A 19,146-nucleotide genomic window follows, 5' to 3' on the forward strand; every position below is an offset into this window, starting at 1 on the left:
TTCACATATAATAATTGCTCTATGTCCCAAAATTAATGGTTAAATATCATACACACCTGTGAGAATAATTTTACCATCAAATTGGAGACATATTGTTGCAATTGTGTTAACATATTTTTATGGCTGACTGTGTTCTTTTGTTATAATTGGTCAATGTGCTCGGGAAACTTCTTAAGAAGCATATTCATTTGGGTTGAGATCTTGGCATTGATTTTGGAACATCTTGCAGCGATAGTATTAAGAATGCTGATATGATGACTGTGATCTCAAATAAAACTATCAGCCGATGTCCCCAAATCAATGGTTAAAATATCATACACACCTGTGAGAATATTTTTACCATCAAATTGGGGACATATGGTTGCAATGGTGTTGACATATTCTATGACGGACTGTGTTCTTCTGTTATAATTGTTCAAAGTGCTCAGGAAACTGCTTAAGAAGCATATTCAATGGGGTGGTTTTTTGACACTAAAGTTGGAACATCTTGCAGCAATGGAATTAGGAATGATCATGGCTGTGATGTCAAATAAAATAACCAGTCAATGTCACCTATTCAATGGTTAAAATATCATACACATCTGTGAGAATAGTTTTATCATCAAATTGGGGACATATTGTTGCAATGGTGTTGACATATTCTATGACTGACCGTGTTCTTTTGTTATAATAGGTCAGTGTGCTCAGGAAACTTCTTAAGAAGCATATTCATTGTGGTTGATATTTTATCATTAAATTTGGAATATCTTGCAGCAATGGTATTAGGAATGATCATGATTGCGATCTCAAATACAATAATCAGTCAATTTCCCCAAATCGATGGTTAAAATATCATACACACCTGTGAGAATAATTTTACCATCAAATTGGGGACATATTGTTACAATGGTGTTGACATATTCTATCATATTCTATCATAATGGGAGACCTTTTGTTTAGAAATGGGAAACTACATCTTGTGGACAATTTCTTGAAGAAAAAGTATTATTATTGCTTTGGATTGGTTATAGGTAAATAAATACTTGACTGGAGGAAGAAAGGGTACCTAGGCTCAATTTTGTTTTGAGCTGAAATGATTAGGCTACCTTTTTGTGTTTAGTTGTAGCAAGAATCTTTTCTGTCGCTCAATAAGTTTTGTAGTTAACAGGCTTTTTAGGCTTTCATAATAACAAGATGCTATAACTAGCCTGCTACTGAACCTTTGCATACTGCCAGCAAAAACAAAGACCATGAACAACACAGATTGATAATTTTAATTTTGCAGGACTCAGCTTACTGCAAGCTGGCCCAATATTTGATACATTACATACATTTGATACAATATATTTAATACATGCATGTTATTTGAAGACTTTCTGGTTCATCGGCAGTAAACAAGAATTTACCATCACCAAATCAGTCTGTCACAGATTCTGAGTGCTGTATATAGTATCATAAACAATGTTATAGCAGGACAATAGCTATTGCGCAATACGCTGATGAGTCATGATCATAAATTTGGAAGCATTGTTCTATTACTAGCTTTTTCCTGAATGGATTTTCTGGAAGTTTCTAGAATAATTGTAAGGAGGTATAAATAGCCTGACTGCAGCAGTTCATGAGAATTCAAGAATTCAGTTAACAGCGTGCATGGCTGCAAGTCAGCAATAAAGGATTATATCATACACTCACAGCAATCTTCTGCATATTATTACTTATACATAGTTAGCCGCAATATTACACCCGGACGTCTTAACTCTTAGCCTTGTGCAGACATCAGGATACAATCACAACACCAGATATCTTGAACCTGTCACATTGCATCACCACTTTGTGACAACTTGGGGGCTGCTCCGGGAATATCTACCGTTGATCAGGATTATATCAGTCTAACTCACGCAAGACATAAAGAGTACCAAAAGACAGTCAGTAATGGCGGAGACTAGTATGAGCAGTATGCGGAGGGCAATGGATATGGGTGAGAAACTTGGATTAAAGGATGCTGAGCTAGCCAAATTCATTGAAGAGAACGAACCAAAGTTCGCAGCGGAGATTGAACGCGAGGAGAGACGAATGGAACGAGAAGCCAAAAAAGAGGCCGAGGCTGAGGACAGACAACTCCAAATGCAAATGAAGCAAATGGAGATAGACAGCCAGAAACAAGCAAGAGAGTTGGAGATGCAAAAAGAGATAGAAGAAAAGAGGTTAGCGCTCGAGATGAAAAAACTGGAAGTGGAGACTATTAGGAGGGATGACTCCAAAAATGAGAGTACAGGCCTAGAGTGGGTTAGCAATAAACCTAAACCGAAACTACCAGTGTTTGATGAGAAAACAGATGACATGGATAGTTACCTGCAGCGATTTGAATGGATAGCTGAAAACTATCAGTGGGACAAAGCTGAATGGTCATTCCATTTGAGCCAATATCTCAAAGGTAAGGCTACAGAGACTTACACTAGAATGGCGGCAGAGAATAGGAAGGACTACGATCAGGTGAAGGAAGCTCTGTTAAAACGCTACAATCTCACGGAGGAAGGCTACAGAAAGCGATTCAGAGAGAGTAAAGCCGAGCACGACGAAACACCACAACAATTTCTAGTTCGACTCAGTACCTACATTGACAAGTGGGTGGAGCTATCAAACTGCAAAAACCTGAAAGAACTCAACTTGCGAGAACAATTCATAGCGGCATGTCCTACGGATCTTGCTGTACATCTAAAGGAGATGAAATTTGAAAGCTGTGACGAGTTGGCTGAAGCTGCTGACCGATACCTGACAGCTCATGGTCACAAGATGTCATTCATAAGAAAGACAACTCCAAATGAGACAACTATCACCGGCCACAGTTGTAACGAAAAGGGGCATATTGCAAATCGGTGTAATAAGAAGCCTCAAAAGTACTGCGCACACTGCAAGTGAATAACCATAACTTAGCCGAATGTCGAAGACTCAAGACACTTACGCACAAGGCGGGTGTGGCTGAAGGGGAGACAAATCCAGAAGGACAGAATACGGATGAAATTAAGCTAAGTGGGAAGCGTTACGTACAAGTAGCATGTTGTAAAGGTAAAGTTGGTAAAATGAAGAATGGAGTAAACTTGGTTGGAGGTTATGTAAATGGTAAGCAAGTGGAAATGATTAGAGATACTGGATGCACCACAGTAGTGGTCAAGAAATCACTGGTAAAAGCTGATCAGTACACAGGAGAGGAAGGATATCTACGAATGGCAGATAACACTGCTAGAAAACTGCCATTTGCCAAAATCAGCATTGATACACCATTCTATCAGGGAGATGTAACGGCGATGGTTATGGAGACACCCATTCACGATCTAATGCTTAGAAATATTTCAGGCGCTCGATCCCCATGTGATCCACTACCAGAACAGGATCGGGAGTGTTCTGTGGTTACGCGCGCACAAGCTATAGAAAACAAACGAGGAGAAAAACCATTATCAGTTGTCAGCAATGAAAATATCGAAGTAAACAGAGAAGACCTCATCAAGTCACAGAGAGAAGATGATTCTCTAAAGAGGCTGTATGACGCTACAGAAGCAATAACGAAAGGCAAACAACAAACCAGGTTCATGGTGAAGAAGGACATTTTTTATCGTGAATATTATCACCCAGGGTATAACAGCGGACAGCCGATAAAACAAGTAGTTGTACCGAAAACTCTACGTGTCGCTGTGATGAGACACGCCCACGATTCTTTATTGAGTGGACATCTGGGAATCCGTAAAACTACTGATCGAATCCTAACCAACTTTTTCTTGCCGGGTCTACATGATGAGGTTACGAGATTCTGTCGATCCTGCGACATCTGTCAACGCACTGTAAAGAAAGGTTCAGTACAGACGGTTCCCCTACAGCGGACTCCACTAATTAAGACTCCATTCAAGCGCTGCGCTGTCGACTTGATTGGACCGATTAACCCTCCGAGTGAAAAAGGGCATAGATATATACTAACTCTGGTGGACTACGCTACTCGATATCCCGAGGCTGTTCCACTGAAAGAGATAAGCTCAGAGGCAGTGGCTGAAGCTCTAATCGACATTTACAGTCGGGTTGGAATACCTGAAGAAGTAATCAGTGACCGAGGGACCCAATTCATATCTGAGTACATGGAGGAGTTCGCCAGACTACTCGGCATGAAGCAGATGCCGACAACTCCCTACCATGCTATGGCTAATGGACTGGTGGAGCGATTCAATGGCACACTGAAGTCAATGCTGAAAAAGTTATGCCATCAGGAGCCAAGGCAGTGGCACAGATACATAAACCCGGCACTATTTGCCTACAGAGAGGTCCCACAGGAATCTACTGGATTCTCACCATTCGAGCTGTTGTACGGAAGGACAGTACGAGGGCCGATGGATATTCTACGACAGCTATGGACACAGGATGATGCCGATGGAGAGACCAAGAGTAGCTACCAACACGTGTTTGATCTGCGTGCTAAGCTGGAAGATACGATGGAGTTGGCCCAGAAAGCGCTAGAAGGAAATAAGCAGAGGTACAAGCATTACTTCGACAAGAAGGCAAAGAAAAGGGAATTTCAAGAAAGTGACAAAGTTCTCATCCTGCTTCCTACTAACCACAACAAGTCACTAATGCACTGGCAGGGACCATACAACGTAAAAGAGAAGGTCGGGATAAACGCATACCGAGTTCAGGTCAAAGGTAAAAGCCGAACCTACCACGCTAACCTGCTGAAGAAATACTACGTGAGAGATAGTGAAAAAGAAATAACTGAGGTAGCTGGTATCGGAGAAGTAGAAGAAGAGGAAGGCACACTGGCAGAGTTGTATTCGGGAAAGTCAGTCGGAACTGTGAAAGATCTGAAGATGGGAGAAAATATATCTGATGAGCAGAGAAAGCAGATCGCGGACATCGTCAAGGACTACACAGATATATTCACAGACAGACCGGGAAACTGCAATCTCATCAAGCATCCGATTACTCTAACCAGTAACAAGCCCATCAAATCCAAACCCTACACATTACCTTATGCAGTGAGAGAATCACTTAGAGAAGATATAAAAGATATGCTGAACACAGGGGTCATCAGAGAATCAAACTCTCCATATGCATCACCAGTCGTACTCGTGAAAAAGCCTGATGGATCCAATCGACTATGTGCTGACTACCGGAACTTGAACAAAATAACAGTGTTCGATCCAGAGCCAATGACAACAGCAAGTGATCTCTTTCAAAAGATGAGCGGTGATCACTACTTCTCGAAGGTAGATCTAACTAAGGGCTACTGGCAAATTCCCGTAGAGGAGAATGACATACCGAAGACTGCATTTGTCACTCCAGATAGACAATACGAGTTCATCAGGATGCCGTTTGGGATGGTCAACTCTGGAGCAACATTTGTACGTGGCATGAAGAAGCTATTAAAGGATTTACCAGGAGTAGACAACTACATCGATGACATCATCGTACACACTGCCAAATGGGAGGATCACTTGGACACACTGAGAGAACTCTTCACTCGTTTGGCCAAGGCACAGCTCACAATCAAACCGACGAAATGCTACCTCGGTGGAACATCTATAGAGTTCCTAGGTCACAAGGTCGATCGGGGAGAAGTGAAACCAATGGAAGACAATGTGGAGAAAATCACTGAAGCTCCAAGGCCTCTGACCAAGACTCAAGTACGGTCGTTTCTAGGATTGACGGGCTACTACCGAGAGTTCGTCCCAAATTACGCGGCGATAGCAAGTCCTCTATCGGACTTGACTAAAAAAGGACAACCTAATAAAGTTATCTGGGCAGGTGCACAAGAGAAGGCATACCGGAAATTAAGAGCGACCATAACCGAGAAACCAGTTCTGAAACTACCCGACATAACGAAGCAGTTCACCCTAAGGACTGACGCGTCGGACACTGGACTCGGAGCTGTACTACTACAAGAGCATGATGGAAAGCTATTTCCTGTCAGCTATGCTAGCAGAAAACTACTGGACCGGGAAAGGAATTACTCAACAATAGAGAAAGAGTGCCTGGCAATTGTATGGGCTGTAAAGAAATATCTACCATATCTCTACGGCGTGGAGTTCATACTACAAACGGATCACCAACCACTAACCTACATCAATCGAGCAAAGTATGAGAACAGCAGAGTGATGAGATGGGCACTATATCTACAGGATTATCGCATGACGGTGGAATCGATCAAAGGGAAAGACAACGTCGGAGCGGACTACATGAGCAGAATAGACTCAGAATCTTAATGCTGGAAATTTTACTATAAATTTCCTCTTGAATGGGGAGTTGTCACAAATTCTGAGTGCTGTATTTAGTATCATAAACAATGTTATAGCAGGACAATAGCTATTGCGCAATACGCTGATGAGTCATGATCATAAATTTAGAAGCATTGTTCTATTACTAGCTTTTTCCTGAATGGGTTTTCTGGAAGTTTCTAGAATAATTGTAAGGAGGTATAAATAGCCTGACTGCAGCAGTTCATGAGAATTCAAGAATTCAGTTTACAGCGTGCATGGCTACAAGTCAGCAATAAAGGATTATATCATACACTCACAGCAATCTTCTGCATATTATTACTTATACATAGTTAGCCGCAATATTACACCCGGACGTCTTAACTCTTAGCCTTGTGCAGACATCAGGATACAATCACAACACCAGATATCTCGAACCTGTCACATTGCATCACCACTTTGTGACACAGTCTTTCACCATACTTACTTGTTAGCATGGATTGAACAACACAATATTGAATGGTATGAAAAGTCATTATCATATCTGTACAGCATCAATGAGCTGTAGTAACAGGGTCTCAAGAGCATTTCTATGAACCGGTATGTATGTAAGCAAATTCGTAGATTTCAGCATTGTTGATAAATCCTTTGCCAAAGTGAACTGCTTGATTGTATCTTACTTAACGATTCACGGGTGGCAATAAGTTCAACTAGCCTGTGTAGTGTAGTAATCATCAACTTGAGTTAAATTGACTTCATACGACTGTGTTATTGCATTCAATAAAATTGTTTTTTAGTCATCCATGAGTTGGTCGGTGACAGAACTATAAGTTTTGACTTACTTGACAATTTTAATAGTATCCCAATGCACTATGTTGAAGTACAAGAATTTTTCCTCAGTGCATATTCTGGGACATCAATTGTTGCTAAAATACTGGTACATTATATATCATGACTTCGCAGTTTTCTATTTAGAACTACAGAAGGAATATGAACATAATAATGTGAAAAATTGATTGAAAGTGTGACAAAGTTACCAATATGAAAAGAATCTGAGTTTACCAACAGCCTCTGCTATGATCCAAATGCTCTGCTGTATGACCCATAAGCAGATTTCAGGAAATTGTATTACTCTTGCATGTTTCAGGCTCTTTTTCAGCTTAACCAGTGTCCTATAAAACAACTAGTGACGATGGGTTGTCTGCCAATAAACTGAAAGCGCACCATCTGCTACACCACTAATACAAGACAGTCACACAGTGCGCCATGCAGCAATAATTTACGCAGTGTAAATATTTGCTGTATAGAATGTATGTAGTTATAAATACAATCATTTTATGAAACTTGTCATTGTAATGGCCATTAATTCATAGCATTTAGCAAACTTGCAATATTTTAACCTAGAACCAGGTGGTGTAGCATATAGTTAGAGTTATCATCTCTTAGGGAAATTCAAGAAATAGCATGAAAGTCATTCATTGAAACAACTTACTCTCAATAGATGTTTCTACAGTAGATCATCTTATGGTATACTTACTGCACTCTTGCCTTAGACAAAATGTAGTCAGCTATGCATACTTGTGGACATATTCTCTTATAGCTTTATAGACTGTCAGTCCTTTGCCATCATCAGTCATTAGTGGAGGCACATTAATGATCATATGATTTAACAAGGATTGGTCAAGTATGTCGCTTGTGTGCACAAACTAAGAAACAGTATCTGTTGGAGGATGAGCCGGTGATGTGAATCCACTCGCTGCTAAAATTTGGTTTGGGCTTCTGTTCCTTTCTGTATGTATGGCATGGCTGTTATGGGAGTTGGCAAGCATTTTTAAGGCTTCATTAATTCTAGGTAAGAATGTGTAATGCAGAGAAAATCTGTCCTTTTCACATGTTACATCTGAAAAGGATGTAACATTATTCCAAGGCCATCATTCTCAAGGCTGTAGAATATATTGGCAAACTTACCATGAATGTTGCGATTTATATCCCTATTGAATCGCTCAACACGTTGGTTATGTACCGACGCTCCAAGTAATACTGGTGGTCCACTATTACAACCAATTTCATCCATAAGCTGCCATACTAACACATTCTCTGTCCCATGGTCTTTTTTAATCCTTGTTGGGAGAATCCCATAGAGATTGCTGCTTTATTAAACATGTTAAGGACCGTTTGAGATGTATTATCAATGTTGGCTTGTAGATAAATACATGTTCTTGAATACCCGTCTACAGCCGCGTGTATGTATATGCCCCATCTCACCAGTTTATGGTTCCCATCAATGCGCCACATATGATGTGGGTTAGGCACACTGTACAAACGCCTTTGGATGCGTCTGTGAAGCTGCTGCTGCCTCTGGTTAAGTCCTTGGGGGTCAACTCTTCTTATCGATTCTCGGATGCGGCGGCGCTGAATTTTATAGCCTTCAGATCGAAAATATCCACAGAGCATACGCTCGCCAATTCCTGTTAAGGTACTTAGCGCTTTCATGGTTATTTCATCTACATCATTATTTGTGAGATTAGACCTACAACCATGATTGACCGATTGAAATCACATTATCTCAGTAAGATTATCCACTTATTAGACTACCTTCTGACTACCTTCTGCCTAAGGCAGGATTGCAGTAAGTATACCATAAGATGATCAACTGTAGAAATATTATCCACTCATTCCAGATAACAATTTGTTCACTGGAATGCATGGCTTCATAATATTTTGATTTTGTTACAAAAGGACTGACTACATCTGTGTCAACAGTCTCAAATTTCAATGTTGATGAACCTACCATGCTACCAAACCATCAAGTTGATAATCACAAATAATTCTATTTAAAGTGGGTCGACTAATGTTGAAGAAGGCTGCAATATCTGATTTGGATGCTCCAGCCCGAAGCTGTTGCTCCAGAGATTCATAGTTGACATCTATACAATATGCCATCACACATTTAATGTTGAAACCTTTAGTTATCTAGAGTGGAAAAAAGAATGGTTGACCATAAGTAATCGTATGACAGGATGTTTCCATTTAAAGACCAATGCATAGCGCTGAGGAAAGGTTACGAAAGCCAGAAGTGAACAACGCTAACTGAGTTTAACTATGGACTTTTGCGATTTTATTCTGAGTATACAATTATGATTATAATAATAATTAATGTTTATTAAATAATAATTACATTGAACGAAATAGTTATAGCTATACTCCACTATTATTATTATGCTATTCTACACATACATTATTTTACTGTGCAATATCATGTATGTATTTTATTAATCATCACTTCAATCAATGAGCAAACAAACATTCAAATCAGACACAATGAATAATGATATATCATTATTTATCATCATGCATTCACATCTCCGAGCACTGGACTGTTTGACGTATATGTATATGTATATATATGGATATATATATATGGATATATATATATATATATGGATATATATATATATATATACACGCACACACACACACACTCACACACACACACACGCACGCACGCACGCACACACACACACACTATACAAAAGCTTCCGTTATTTTCTTGCTGCAAATACAATTGTATGAATGGTAATGCTTCTTTGCAACAAACAACCACTGAAGGAGCAAGAGTAAAAAAATACAGAGTGAGTGGAGTCTCAGTAAGTCGACGGATAACTTCCTCAATATATTAGTAAAAAAGGTCGATGAAGAAATCCACGTCGTTGTTACTACAAAACAGAAGAGCAACCTACAATAATCACTTGCTGTGGTAAAAACAATCAAATATAGAAAGTTGAGTCTTATTATAATCTTGACTCCTACCCTTTTTTTCAAAGTCAAGTAACTTGAATTTGAAAGAATTTTCTATTAAACGAACGAATGTGGCAAAGCTAGCTTCGGATGCACGCAGTGAGGAAATCTCGCTATAGTGTCTTCGCTCCCAGGGTCATCGATCGAAATTCTCCAAGTTTGCCAACTATTTAGCGATGGGCCGCGGGCTACGTGTAAAAAAGGGCGCAATTGAATTAGGAGCATTTCTTCGAAATGTATTAAGAAGGAGATCGCATATAAAATAAAAGTTGAATAACAAACATGCGTATTGGCATATCAAACAGCATCGCAACGGAATGGCGAACATGCGCGTTTCGCAATACAAAACATTAAAGTTAGCATACCAAACATGAATTTTGACATACTAAACAACAATCTTCACATAATAAACATGTAAATTAGCATACTAAACATGAACCTTGCCATATAAAACATTTGAACTGACATACTAAACACAAATATTCAAATACTAAACATGTAAGTTGGCATACTAAATATGTAAGTTAGCATACTAAACATGAATCTTCACATATTAAAAATGTAAACTGGTATACTAAAAATGTTTTTATACTGTGAATGTCACAAAATTTTACAAATGGGACTCCATAATATATATATATATATATATATATATACTTGCATATTATTTTATGTAAGTTATTCATAATTATCATTGATCTACTTATTCTTGTTTGTCAATAGATATCCAGTTGTGTATCTGCCTTAAGATCAGGCTGTAAAACATTTTCTTCTTTTCATAACCTTTTTTATGTAGTTTTTCTTTAATATGTATCGATATACAGTTTATGTGTAGAGCTGGGTGCTGTAAGCTACTCCAAATCATATTATGCTTCATCATCATAGACATAGTCTGGTATACGTTTATTCCTGGTACGGCTTCGTAGCTCGTACTTTTTTTTGTCATATTTGTAGACGTGCTTTCTCCTCCATTACTTTCGTATAGTGATTGCATGTTGTTTGACTGTTCAGGTATATTGCCATGGTTGCCTCTGTTGCTTTGTGGTCTATTGCACTTGGGTACTGTTGACTTGTCTATAAGAAAAATGAGTGCATTGAGTTTAGTTATTGGGTTGAGAACGTTTGGTTACTATATTTCCAGCTCATCTTTGGTTGCGATATATAGTGTCTACTTCTTTGTTTGAAAGGCATATTCATTGCTTGCCAGTCGTAATACTTCTTGTACATTTATAGATTCAACAGTGGGACCTCCGGTGTGCAGTCTTGACATTTGGAGGATGTTATTAAGTCAGGTAAGGCCAGTATTAAATGTGGGTGTGATCTGGCGCAATCTGCTGTATGGCATAGCATGGGATGGACTGGGTATGCTTTTGCTTTTCTAATTTGGCTGCTAATGAAATTAATTATGGCTGCTACAACAATCAGTCCTACTGCTTTTTCCATAATGGTTGTTAGTCTTTTTGTCCTATGTCCTGTGCCAAATTGAACAATATTATGCTTTAACAATTGTTGAAACTCAAAAGACCCGTCTTCAAGGCTTTCTGGCATTTCTGATGCATGTTTTTCTGTTTGGCTTGTTACTTGCAGCTCTATGTTTGCTTTTGCTGTGGCAATTGCTTCTATGTCTGGCTGCTATATTTGTGGCTGAGGAGTTGTCTGGTCTTTCTGTGGCTGATGAGTTGTCTACTCTTTTTGTGGCTGAGGAGTTGTTTACTCATATTCATTTGTAGCAAATCCGAGTTTCTCCTTTGCATGAACTGTTGGTGTAGGTAGGTCTGGGCTAAGATTGTTTACCATTCCTGTTCTATTAGTGTTTTGACCTTTGTGACTAATGAGAGTGTTGACAGCCCTCGGCTGGTTTCTGGTGTCTTGAAAGCGCACTAAGCGATTTTTTGTGTCATTCGTCTTTCTAGTGTAGAGTTGGCTGCTCTCCTACCAAAAATAATGCTGATGACCAATGCCATTGCAGTTTCTGCATATGGGTCTGCCATCCATTGTGAACACTTGAACCACATGCTGGTGATGATGTTCTCTTGGTGTTTGCATCTGGTTCTGTTTCTATGGTTGTCTTTGAGGCACTCTTGAAAAGTTGGTATTTCTTTTATTTCCCATTGGTTATTAAATTTTCGACTTGAGAAATACCGTTCTTGGTTGTTTCTATAGCTGCTTTGAAATTGTCTACCCGTTGGCCTTGTTCCATCTTCTGTCTCTCCAGTTTGGGTTTGTTGCTGCATTGCTATCATAATTTCTATCTTGCCGCAACCAGTTGTTATCGTTATCATGTCCACGCCTGGTCTCAGCTAATCTCTCAACTTTTCTTAGTTCCAGGTTTTTCAGACTTTGTTTCATTGCTTCCAACTGCTCCTCCTTTTGTATGTCACGATTTACTGCATTAATATTTGCCTAGGCTAACTCATTAAGTGGAATGCTTAAAGCTTGGCAGTTCAACTCATAATTGTCTGTTCATTCACTGAATGTGGTTTCTGCTGAGGGTTCATTCGAAAACTTTTCTACTTCAGGTAGTCTTGTAGCTACTTTTATGATGTTTGTGGTTTGCTGGTCTGTTTGCTTCATAACTTGTTTCGCTGGTAGTCCATACATTCCCTTGGCAGGCAGTCCTGTGTTTGTTTAGCTTGGCTATACTCTAGGTCAGAGCTGTCGGGTTCATAGTAACGTATCCTCTGCTCCTGCAATGGCTGGCTGCTTTGTCTGTAATGCTTCTGACTTGATGTATTTGGCCAAGGCGTTGATTTATACATATCTTGCTCCTGATTAGCTTTTCTTCTCAGTGGTATCTGTGGCTAGTTATGTTTGATCTCACATTCTTGATGGTTCAATCCCTGTCTCATCTTTAGTTTCCGGTGTGATTTGCTGCGTAATTTTTTCTCATCCAGTTCTTGCTGTCTTCGCTCTTCTAGCCATGCTAACTGCTCTTGCTCACGTCTTTCATGTCTTGTTTTATATGGCCTTTGTAGGAATTGTCTCCTCTCTTGATCTAATGTTCTGCCATATTCTTTGTCCGCTTCAGCTATGCGATGCTGTTTTGATTCAAGTATGTTTTTCTTTGATGTGGTGTTGAGTGAGTAATTGTAACACATTGCTTCTCAAAGCTGATGGCAATCTTCATCTTCTCTTTCCTGTTTTTAATAACATTGCCCGTAGCTGAGTGGCTGCTCATTTTCATGCATGTTCGCTTTCTCTTGTCTACAATTTTGTATTGGCTAGTAGTTGTCTGCTGCCTGGTTCATGAAAACATGATCATACTTGTCTGCTCTGCTACGCTCTATTTTAGAATAGTTTTGCTTAGTCTTGTGGTCTCGCCTGCTGGGTTGTATATTTCTACATGTACAGTTTTCTTCATCTGAGCTTTTTTCTTCATCACTAAGTAATATGGCATCTTTAATTGGTATGCACCAATTGGGGTGGGATATCAACTCTATTCTCTTGTAACTGAAAGCTGGGGAGGGTTTATACGACTACGAAGTCATACTTCTTCATTAAAGGCGCAAATATTTAAAGATGGTGATAGCAAGTCAGAATTCTGTTTGCATTCTATGGTTTTTTATTGGTGTTTTGTAGCTGGGATGTTTGGTTCAAAGATCCTCATCACTGAGCGTGTCATGATCATAAGTCATTATATCTAGCTTGTGCTGCCTTCTTATTTCTGTCTGTAGTATCACTACTATGCTTAAGAGGTTGCGCTAACACGGCTTGCTCTGTGAATTCCTCCTCATCTTCACTGATCTCCATTACAGGTACTCTGGTTACTGGTGACTACATACGGCTGATGCAGAAGCAAAGGGATCTGCACAGTTGCACTCATTACCGTATTCGTCTCGATAAAAAATGTCTCGCCATCTGAATTGACATTCATCTGTAGCATGGGTTCCACGGGCCTCTGGCTCCAAATAAATGATCGTTATCACGATCGATCTTGTTGTCTGCAGCTTTTTTATCACGCGTCTTTAACTCGTTTTTGTACTGAGCTCTGTGCTCGTCTAAAGTAACCAACGTCTCATCACCAATATCCATCCTATTGTGTGTCGCCGATTGACCTTTTCTGTCAACTTACTAGAGAGGCTCTTCTTGTTGCCGTAAGTTTTCAGTATTCATTTCCCTGCTCTCTATGTTTTTTTTTCTGCTGAGCTTTCTGCTTCAGATTGTTGCATGCCGTGCATCTCTTCTGCTTGCTCTTCGTTGTTGTTCTTTTTTTTTCTTGAAGACTGTACTCCAATTAAATATTTGGCGGTCTGTCGCAGTTGGCTCATGATTGCATAAGCTTAGTATAATATGCAAAATTGTATATCAAACATTCAAAGTAGTACTGATTAATTAATAAAGCTATTTTTGTTTGGTAGTCATACCAAAAGAATATTTCTAAAATAATGAAAGATGAGCTAGCGTAAAAATATTATATTTAAAGCTAAACAGTTAAATCAAAATTAATTTTTCAATAAAAATATTTGACTCAATCTCGGTAGAACCTCCACTTTGTCAAGGAAAAAATTTCAAAATATTTCAAACAATTTAAAATAGTAATAATAATAATAGTTTGATATTTAAATAAAAATATAAAATATATTGTTTTTCTGTGTTTTCTCTGAGTGTAATAATATTATTGTTCAATGCTTCTATGTGTAATGGTTAGCCTTTAGACCTTGAGTTCAATTTCTCCAAAGACCAATTTTGACCACTGACAAAGTGGCACTTCTGCCCGCAAAATCAGACTGCTGTTATAAGGCAAAAATGGAACAACAACTCAATCAATGGAGACGGGCACTCCTATGGTTCTCCTTATAATTTTTTTGGACAGTAGCACGCTGTTGAAAGGATGAGCCTAAGCCTCAAAGTTCACAACAAGTAGTATTTATATTGCAAGGCCTACTGCTACTTGTAGGCGATTATCTAATAAATAACAAGAATGTGCCAGTGATTTGTTTTCCAGTGTCTGTAATCTCTATTTTCTTTAGAAGATCAAAAATAACACTAATTCTGTCAATACTCACTAGCGAAAGCAAAAATGATAATACGCTTGTAAAATTGGCCCTATTAGTTATGGCCTTTCTAGGTTCAATAGTTATGTGTGTCTACAAAGTGTGTAGTGATGGCTCCTTCTTCTAGGGGGGGGCTGAATAAACTATTTTCTCTAGGCTCTATAGTTTCCTCATCAATGGGTTGATCCTCTGCAGGCTGTTTGCTGCAGGCTCCTATGGCTTATATTAGCCTCTCTCTATGAGGCTTATTTTGCTGCTTGGCTCGCTGCCAGCTTTTAACTTCTTTCTCTTGCTCGCTGTCAGTTGCGCTCTGGCTCGCTGCCAAATGCTCTCTTGCTGCCAGGTCTCTTTTTTATTCTTGGTTTTGTGTCAAATATGACTGCATTCTTACAGCATTTTCGTAATGTCTATTTCTAGTGTCTTCGATGTCAGCCAGCATTTCTTTCTGACATTTGATATCTGAAGCTGTGACAGTTGACATCTTATGGGATTCCATGACAATGTAATATGCCCATGAATTAAACTAAGTCAATAATTTGTACAAGATTGGCCATAGCCTGAAAAACATCATTAGCTGAATTATATAAAATACATTGCGCTTTAATATTCATCCTGAGACAGTTCTAATTATTTATCTTACATAAAGCAAAAGAAATATTTATATTACATGTTATTCTATATTCATTGCATCAATTCTATTTTTCAAAACATTAAAATTTATGCATAGTTATGTTATGATTTCACAAAGTCATACTATCTATAATAAATGATGTTATAAGCTATATCTATAAAATGTGTTGTAAATATTCGATTCGTTGATGACTGGTTGATGTTTCGATATATACATGTTCTTGCTTGTGCTTGTCCCTCTGCAAAGTTGTTTGCTCTGTAGAATAACCTTTGGTATTTCTTGTGATGTATTGTTCTCCTTCATATGTAACGGTGACATTATATATGGTCATACATCCACCAAGCTTGTTAATGTCTCTCATCAGCTGTAATGGTTAGATGGCTTCTATGCCTTATACATGGGAGCATAGGGGTAATACATCATTTACTAAGCTGTTTGTAGCAGCGGGAAAAGATTGCCATTTATCTCAGTTTTTCCATGTTTCCTATGCTGGTGTTACCTGTCAAACAGTATACTTATAAATTGTTTTGGCAAGCAACGGGCTGTTTTATCAACGCTTCCAACATGGATGCAGTCCTACGTATCTCCCCAGCCTGACAGCTGACCTGTCAGAGCTTCCAATGCTGATGCATTCCTAGCTTGGTAGTTTATCACGCTTTTGTTCTAACGTTACAATTTTCGCGAACTCAATCCCAGCATGATTGCTGCTTTCTGCTTCTTTCAAAATTTGAAACTTTCAAGCCTTGACATTACCTTGACTCATAAAACCTCGAAGTGACTCCAAGTGAAAACAGATTTGGTAATAGTATTGTCAAAATAACTGTTTCCATTAATGCAGTTTTTTTCTGCATCATGAATTAACTATGTTGATTTCTCAATAATGCTATAATTAATTAGCAATGAACAAAAATTGCAAAATTGCTAGTAGAAGCCTTTTTGCTTGAACCTGAGTAGTTTTATAAGCAATTTACAACTAGAAAATGGAATGTTATCACTAGAAATCGCAACAAACCCCAAATCTGTAACTTCTAGCAAACTTACAAGTCATGTTGAGAAAAAATTGATAAATTGCTTCCAATGATGAAAAAAATTAGCAACTCACTTGTTGTTATCAAATATAAGCATCAATTGATTCACAACAATAATTTTGTGTCTGTGGTTAGCCAATGCTCAGATATAACATTGTTTTTTTGCGATTTTATTCCGTAGCGATCATTTCGGTATTCTAATAATTTTTACTTTTTCCATGAGAGAAATTAATTTATTGTATAACATGACTTGTATTACTAGTGATTTTCAAGGAAAGTCTCTCAAAAGTAAAACCTCATTATTTCCATTCATTCTCACGAAACAGATTCTGGTATTTATTTGACCTTGAATTGTAATTATAATCATAAAATAAAGTTTTCATTTATATAGAAGGCATACTTTCTTCAGTTCACACGGAACTCACAAACATGTTGCATGTAAAATATAAACAGAACCTACGCTTGCAACAAACTTTATGAAGAGAGAAATGCCGAGAGTAACTGTAAAAATTCCCGTGCGACCCTTGACTTCTCCATACTAATACCAGAAATTCCCCTGTCATACAGTCCACGACCAAAGTGATAATGGAAAAAGAAAGGATACTGCCGGTTGAGAAATGCAATATTAGCAGTCAAATGGCACTGCAGTGCAATAGGAGAACTGCAGTGGTAGCTGCATTGGTAGCTGTAATGTACTGGGTGTTATTATGTACAACGAACAGCAATAATGAAAAGAAAACAATATATGTTTATATCTCTCCCCTACAATAAGAGAAATGCAATATTAGAAGTAAAATGGTAAGCTGCTGTGTAATATACACGCAGCTTATTTTGGAGGTACCTCAAAAATAAGCCGTGCTGTAAAATTATCTATTAAATGTGTTGTAAACATTTGATTCGTTTGATGTTTCGATATATACATGTCCTCGCTTGTGCTTGTCCGTCTGCTTGTCCCTCTGCAATACGGAAATCTAGACAAATATCACAACTGCTTAATATTGGTTGCTATGACCAATGATATACAGCCACCAGCCTATATCAAGAAGTTGTGTTATTTGTCTAGATTTCCGTATTTATTTCTAAAAAACTATGCTGAATTTAAAAACCTAAACAGATTTTAACTAGTATTTAGATTTTAACATATTGCACACCATCGGTCACTATATACTTCGATCTTGTAAATTCGAATGATTATTCTTATAATTAAATCTTATAAAATCGAAGAATTATTCTTACAAGTAAATATTTTAATATTTTTATAAGAGTTGTTGGGAAAATATCATCGTCACTTCTTTTACTTTCACTGCTTTGGACGTCAGTTGGAATACCAAAGTACTCATTATAAGTGTCCAAAATGTCAGTTACCTACTTTAAAATCGGCAAAGAAGAAACGATTACTTTTCAGTACTTCTACGTTTATTACAGAAACCTTCGGCATTTGGACAATGCCATAGACTGGTGGATTGAGCACGTTTTTCTCATGAAATGCGCACGACTTAATGGTTCTACTCTTTGTTGCACGGCCTTATCGGCATTTCGTTTGCCGGTCCTCATTTTGATTAAAAAAAGCTTGTCAAGTTTTTACAGCGATTTTAGGCCAAATTAATCTGTCTATAATCCGATCAGATGGGTTAGTTTTAAGATATTGCAGAAACTTTTCAAACACTTGGTAACATATTTAAATATGTTTATGTGTGTTTGGTATCATTATCATGCTTAAACGACTTTACACAAAAATGGTTAAATTTTTTGATGGGATTTTTGTACAATGGTTTGGTAACGGCTGTTGACGGATAATTTTTTGGGAATTGTGTGCGCATATGCATTTATCATAAAGATCCCAAACAGTTGCTTCACTCGTGTTTAGTTGTGGGAAACCAGCCATTCTGAGGTGTAGGCCTAATGAGTAAATTTTATAAACCATTATAAAATTTTGATGAAAAGTTTAATACAAAATAGCAAAACTGTTTTGTTTAAGCACTCCTCTAATATTGTGTTAAGTGAATGCCTTGTGAGTCTTTTTTACTATTATTTCTGCCACTCTGGTTCGGACAAGGCCAGCTGGTCGTTTTTTGGCCAGCTGTATCTCTTGGTTACGCTGGTCCGCTTCATGGGCTGACCGGCTTATGACATAATGCTTCACTTTAAATTTTCTTTAGACTTGAGAACTTAGTCAGCGACAACTAATTTTTTTGCAACTTCTTATAACACGAGAAAACATGAGAAAACACATTTTGCATGAGAAAAACTTCACGGATAAACCAATATATGTCAACCTAGCTATCATGAATAACTCTAAAATTCTTCTTCAATGTTGTTTGTTTATAACTCAAACTTAAGAGATACAGGGGTTTTGGTCACGCCAACCGACTCAGCTTTTGTTGCCTACAGCATATTGAGGTGAGTCTACACTACTGATAATACTGAATTCATGAAACAAAACCATCTCATATATTTACCACATTAGCTCTATTTTTAAACGA

General features: G+C 38.1%; 1 protein-coding gene and 1 pseudogene across 1 annotated transcript; one reads left to right on the plus strand and one right to left on the minus strand.

Annotated features, from left to right (window-relative positions):
- Positions 1–3,059: 3,059 nt before the first annotated feature.
- On the plus strand, positions 3,060–6,221 carry LOC137402584 (uncharacterized). Its single transcript, XM_068089087.1, has one exon. The coding sequence runs from the start codon at positions 3,060–3,062 to the stop codon at positions 6,219–6,221; it is 3,162 nt and encodes a 1,053-aa protein (XP_067945188.1).
- A 1,885-nt stretch (positions 6,222–8,106) lies between these two features.
- LOC137402585 (uncharacterized) lies at positions 8,107–9,155 on the minus strand (annotated as a pseudogene).
- Between the last annotated feature and the right edge of the window lie 9,991 nt (positions 9,156–19,146).

Source organism: Watersipora subatra, chromosome 8 (genome assembly GCF_963576615.1).
Source record: "Watersipora subatra chromosome 8, tzWatSuba1.1, whole genome shotgun sequence".
Lineage (NCBI taxonomy): Eukaryota > Metazoa > Bryozoa > Gymnolaemata > Cheilostomatida > Watersiporidae > Watersipora > Watersipora subatra.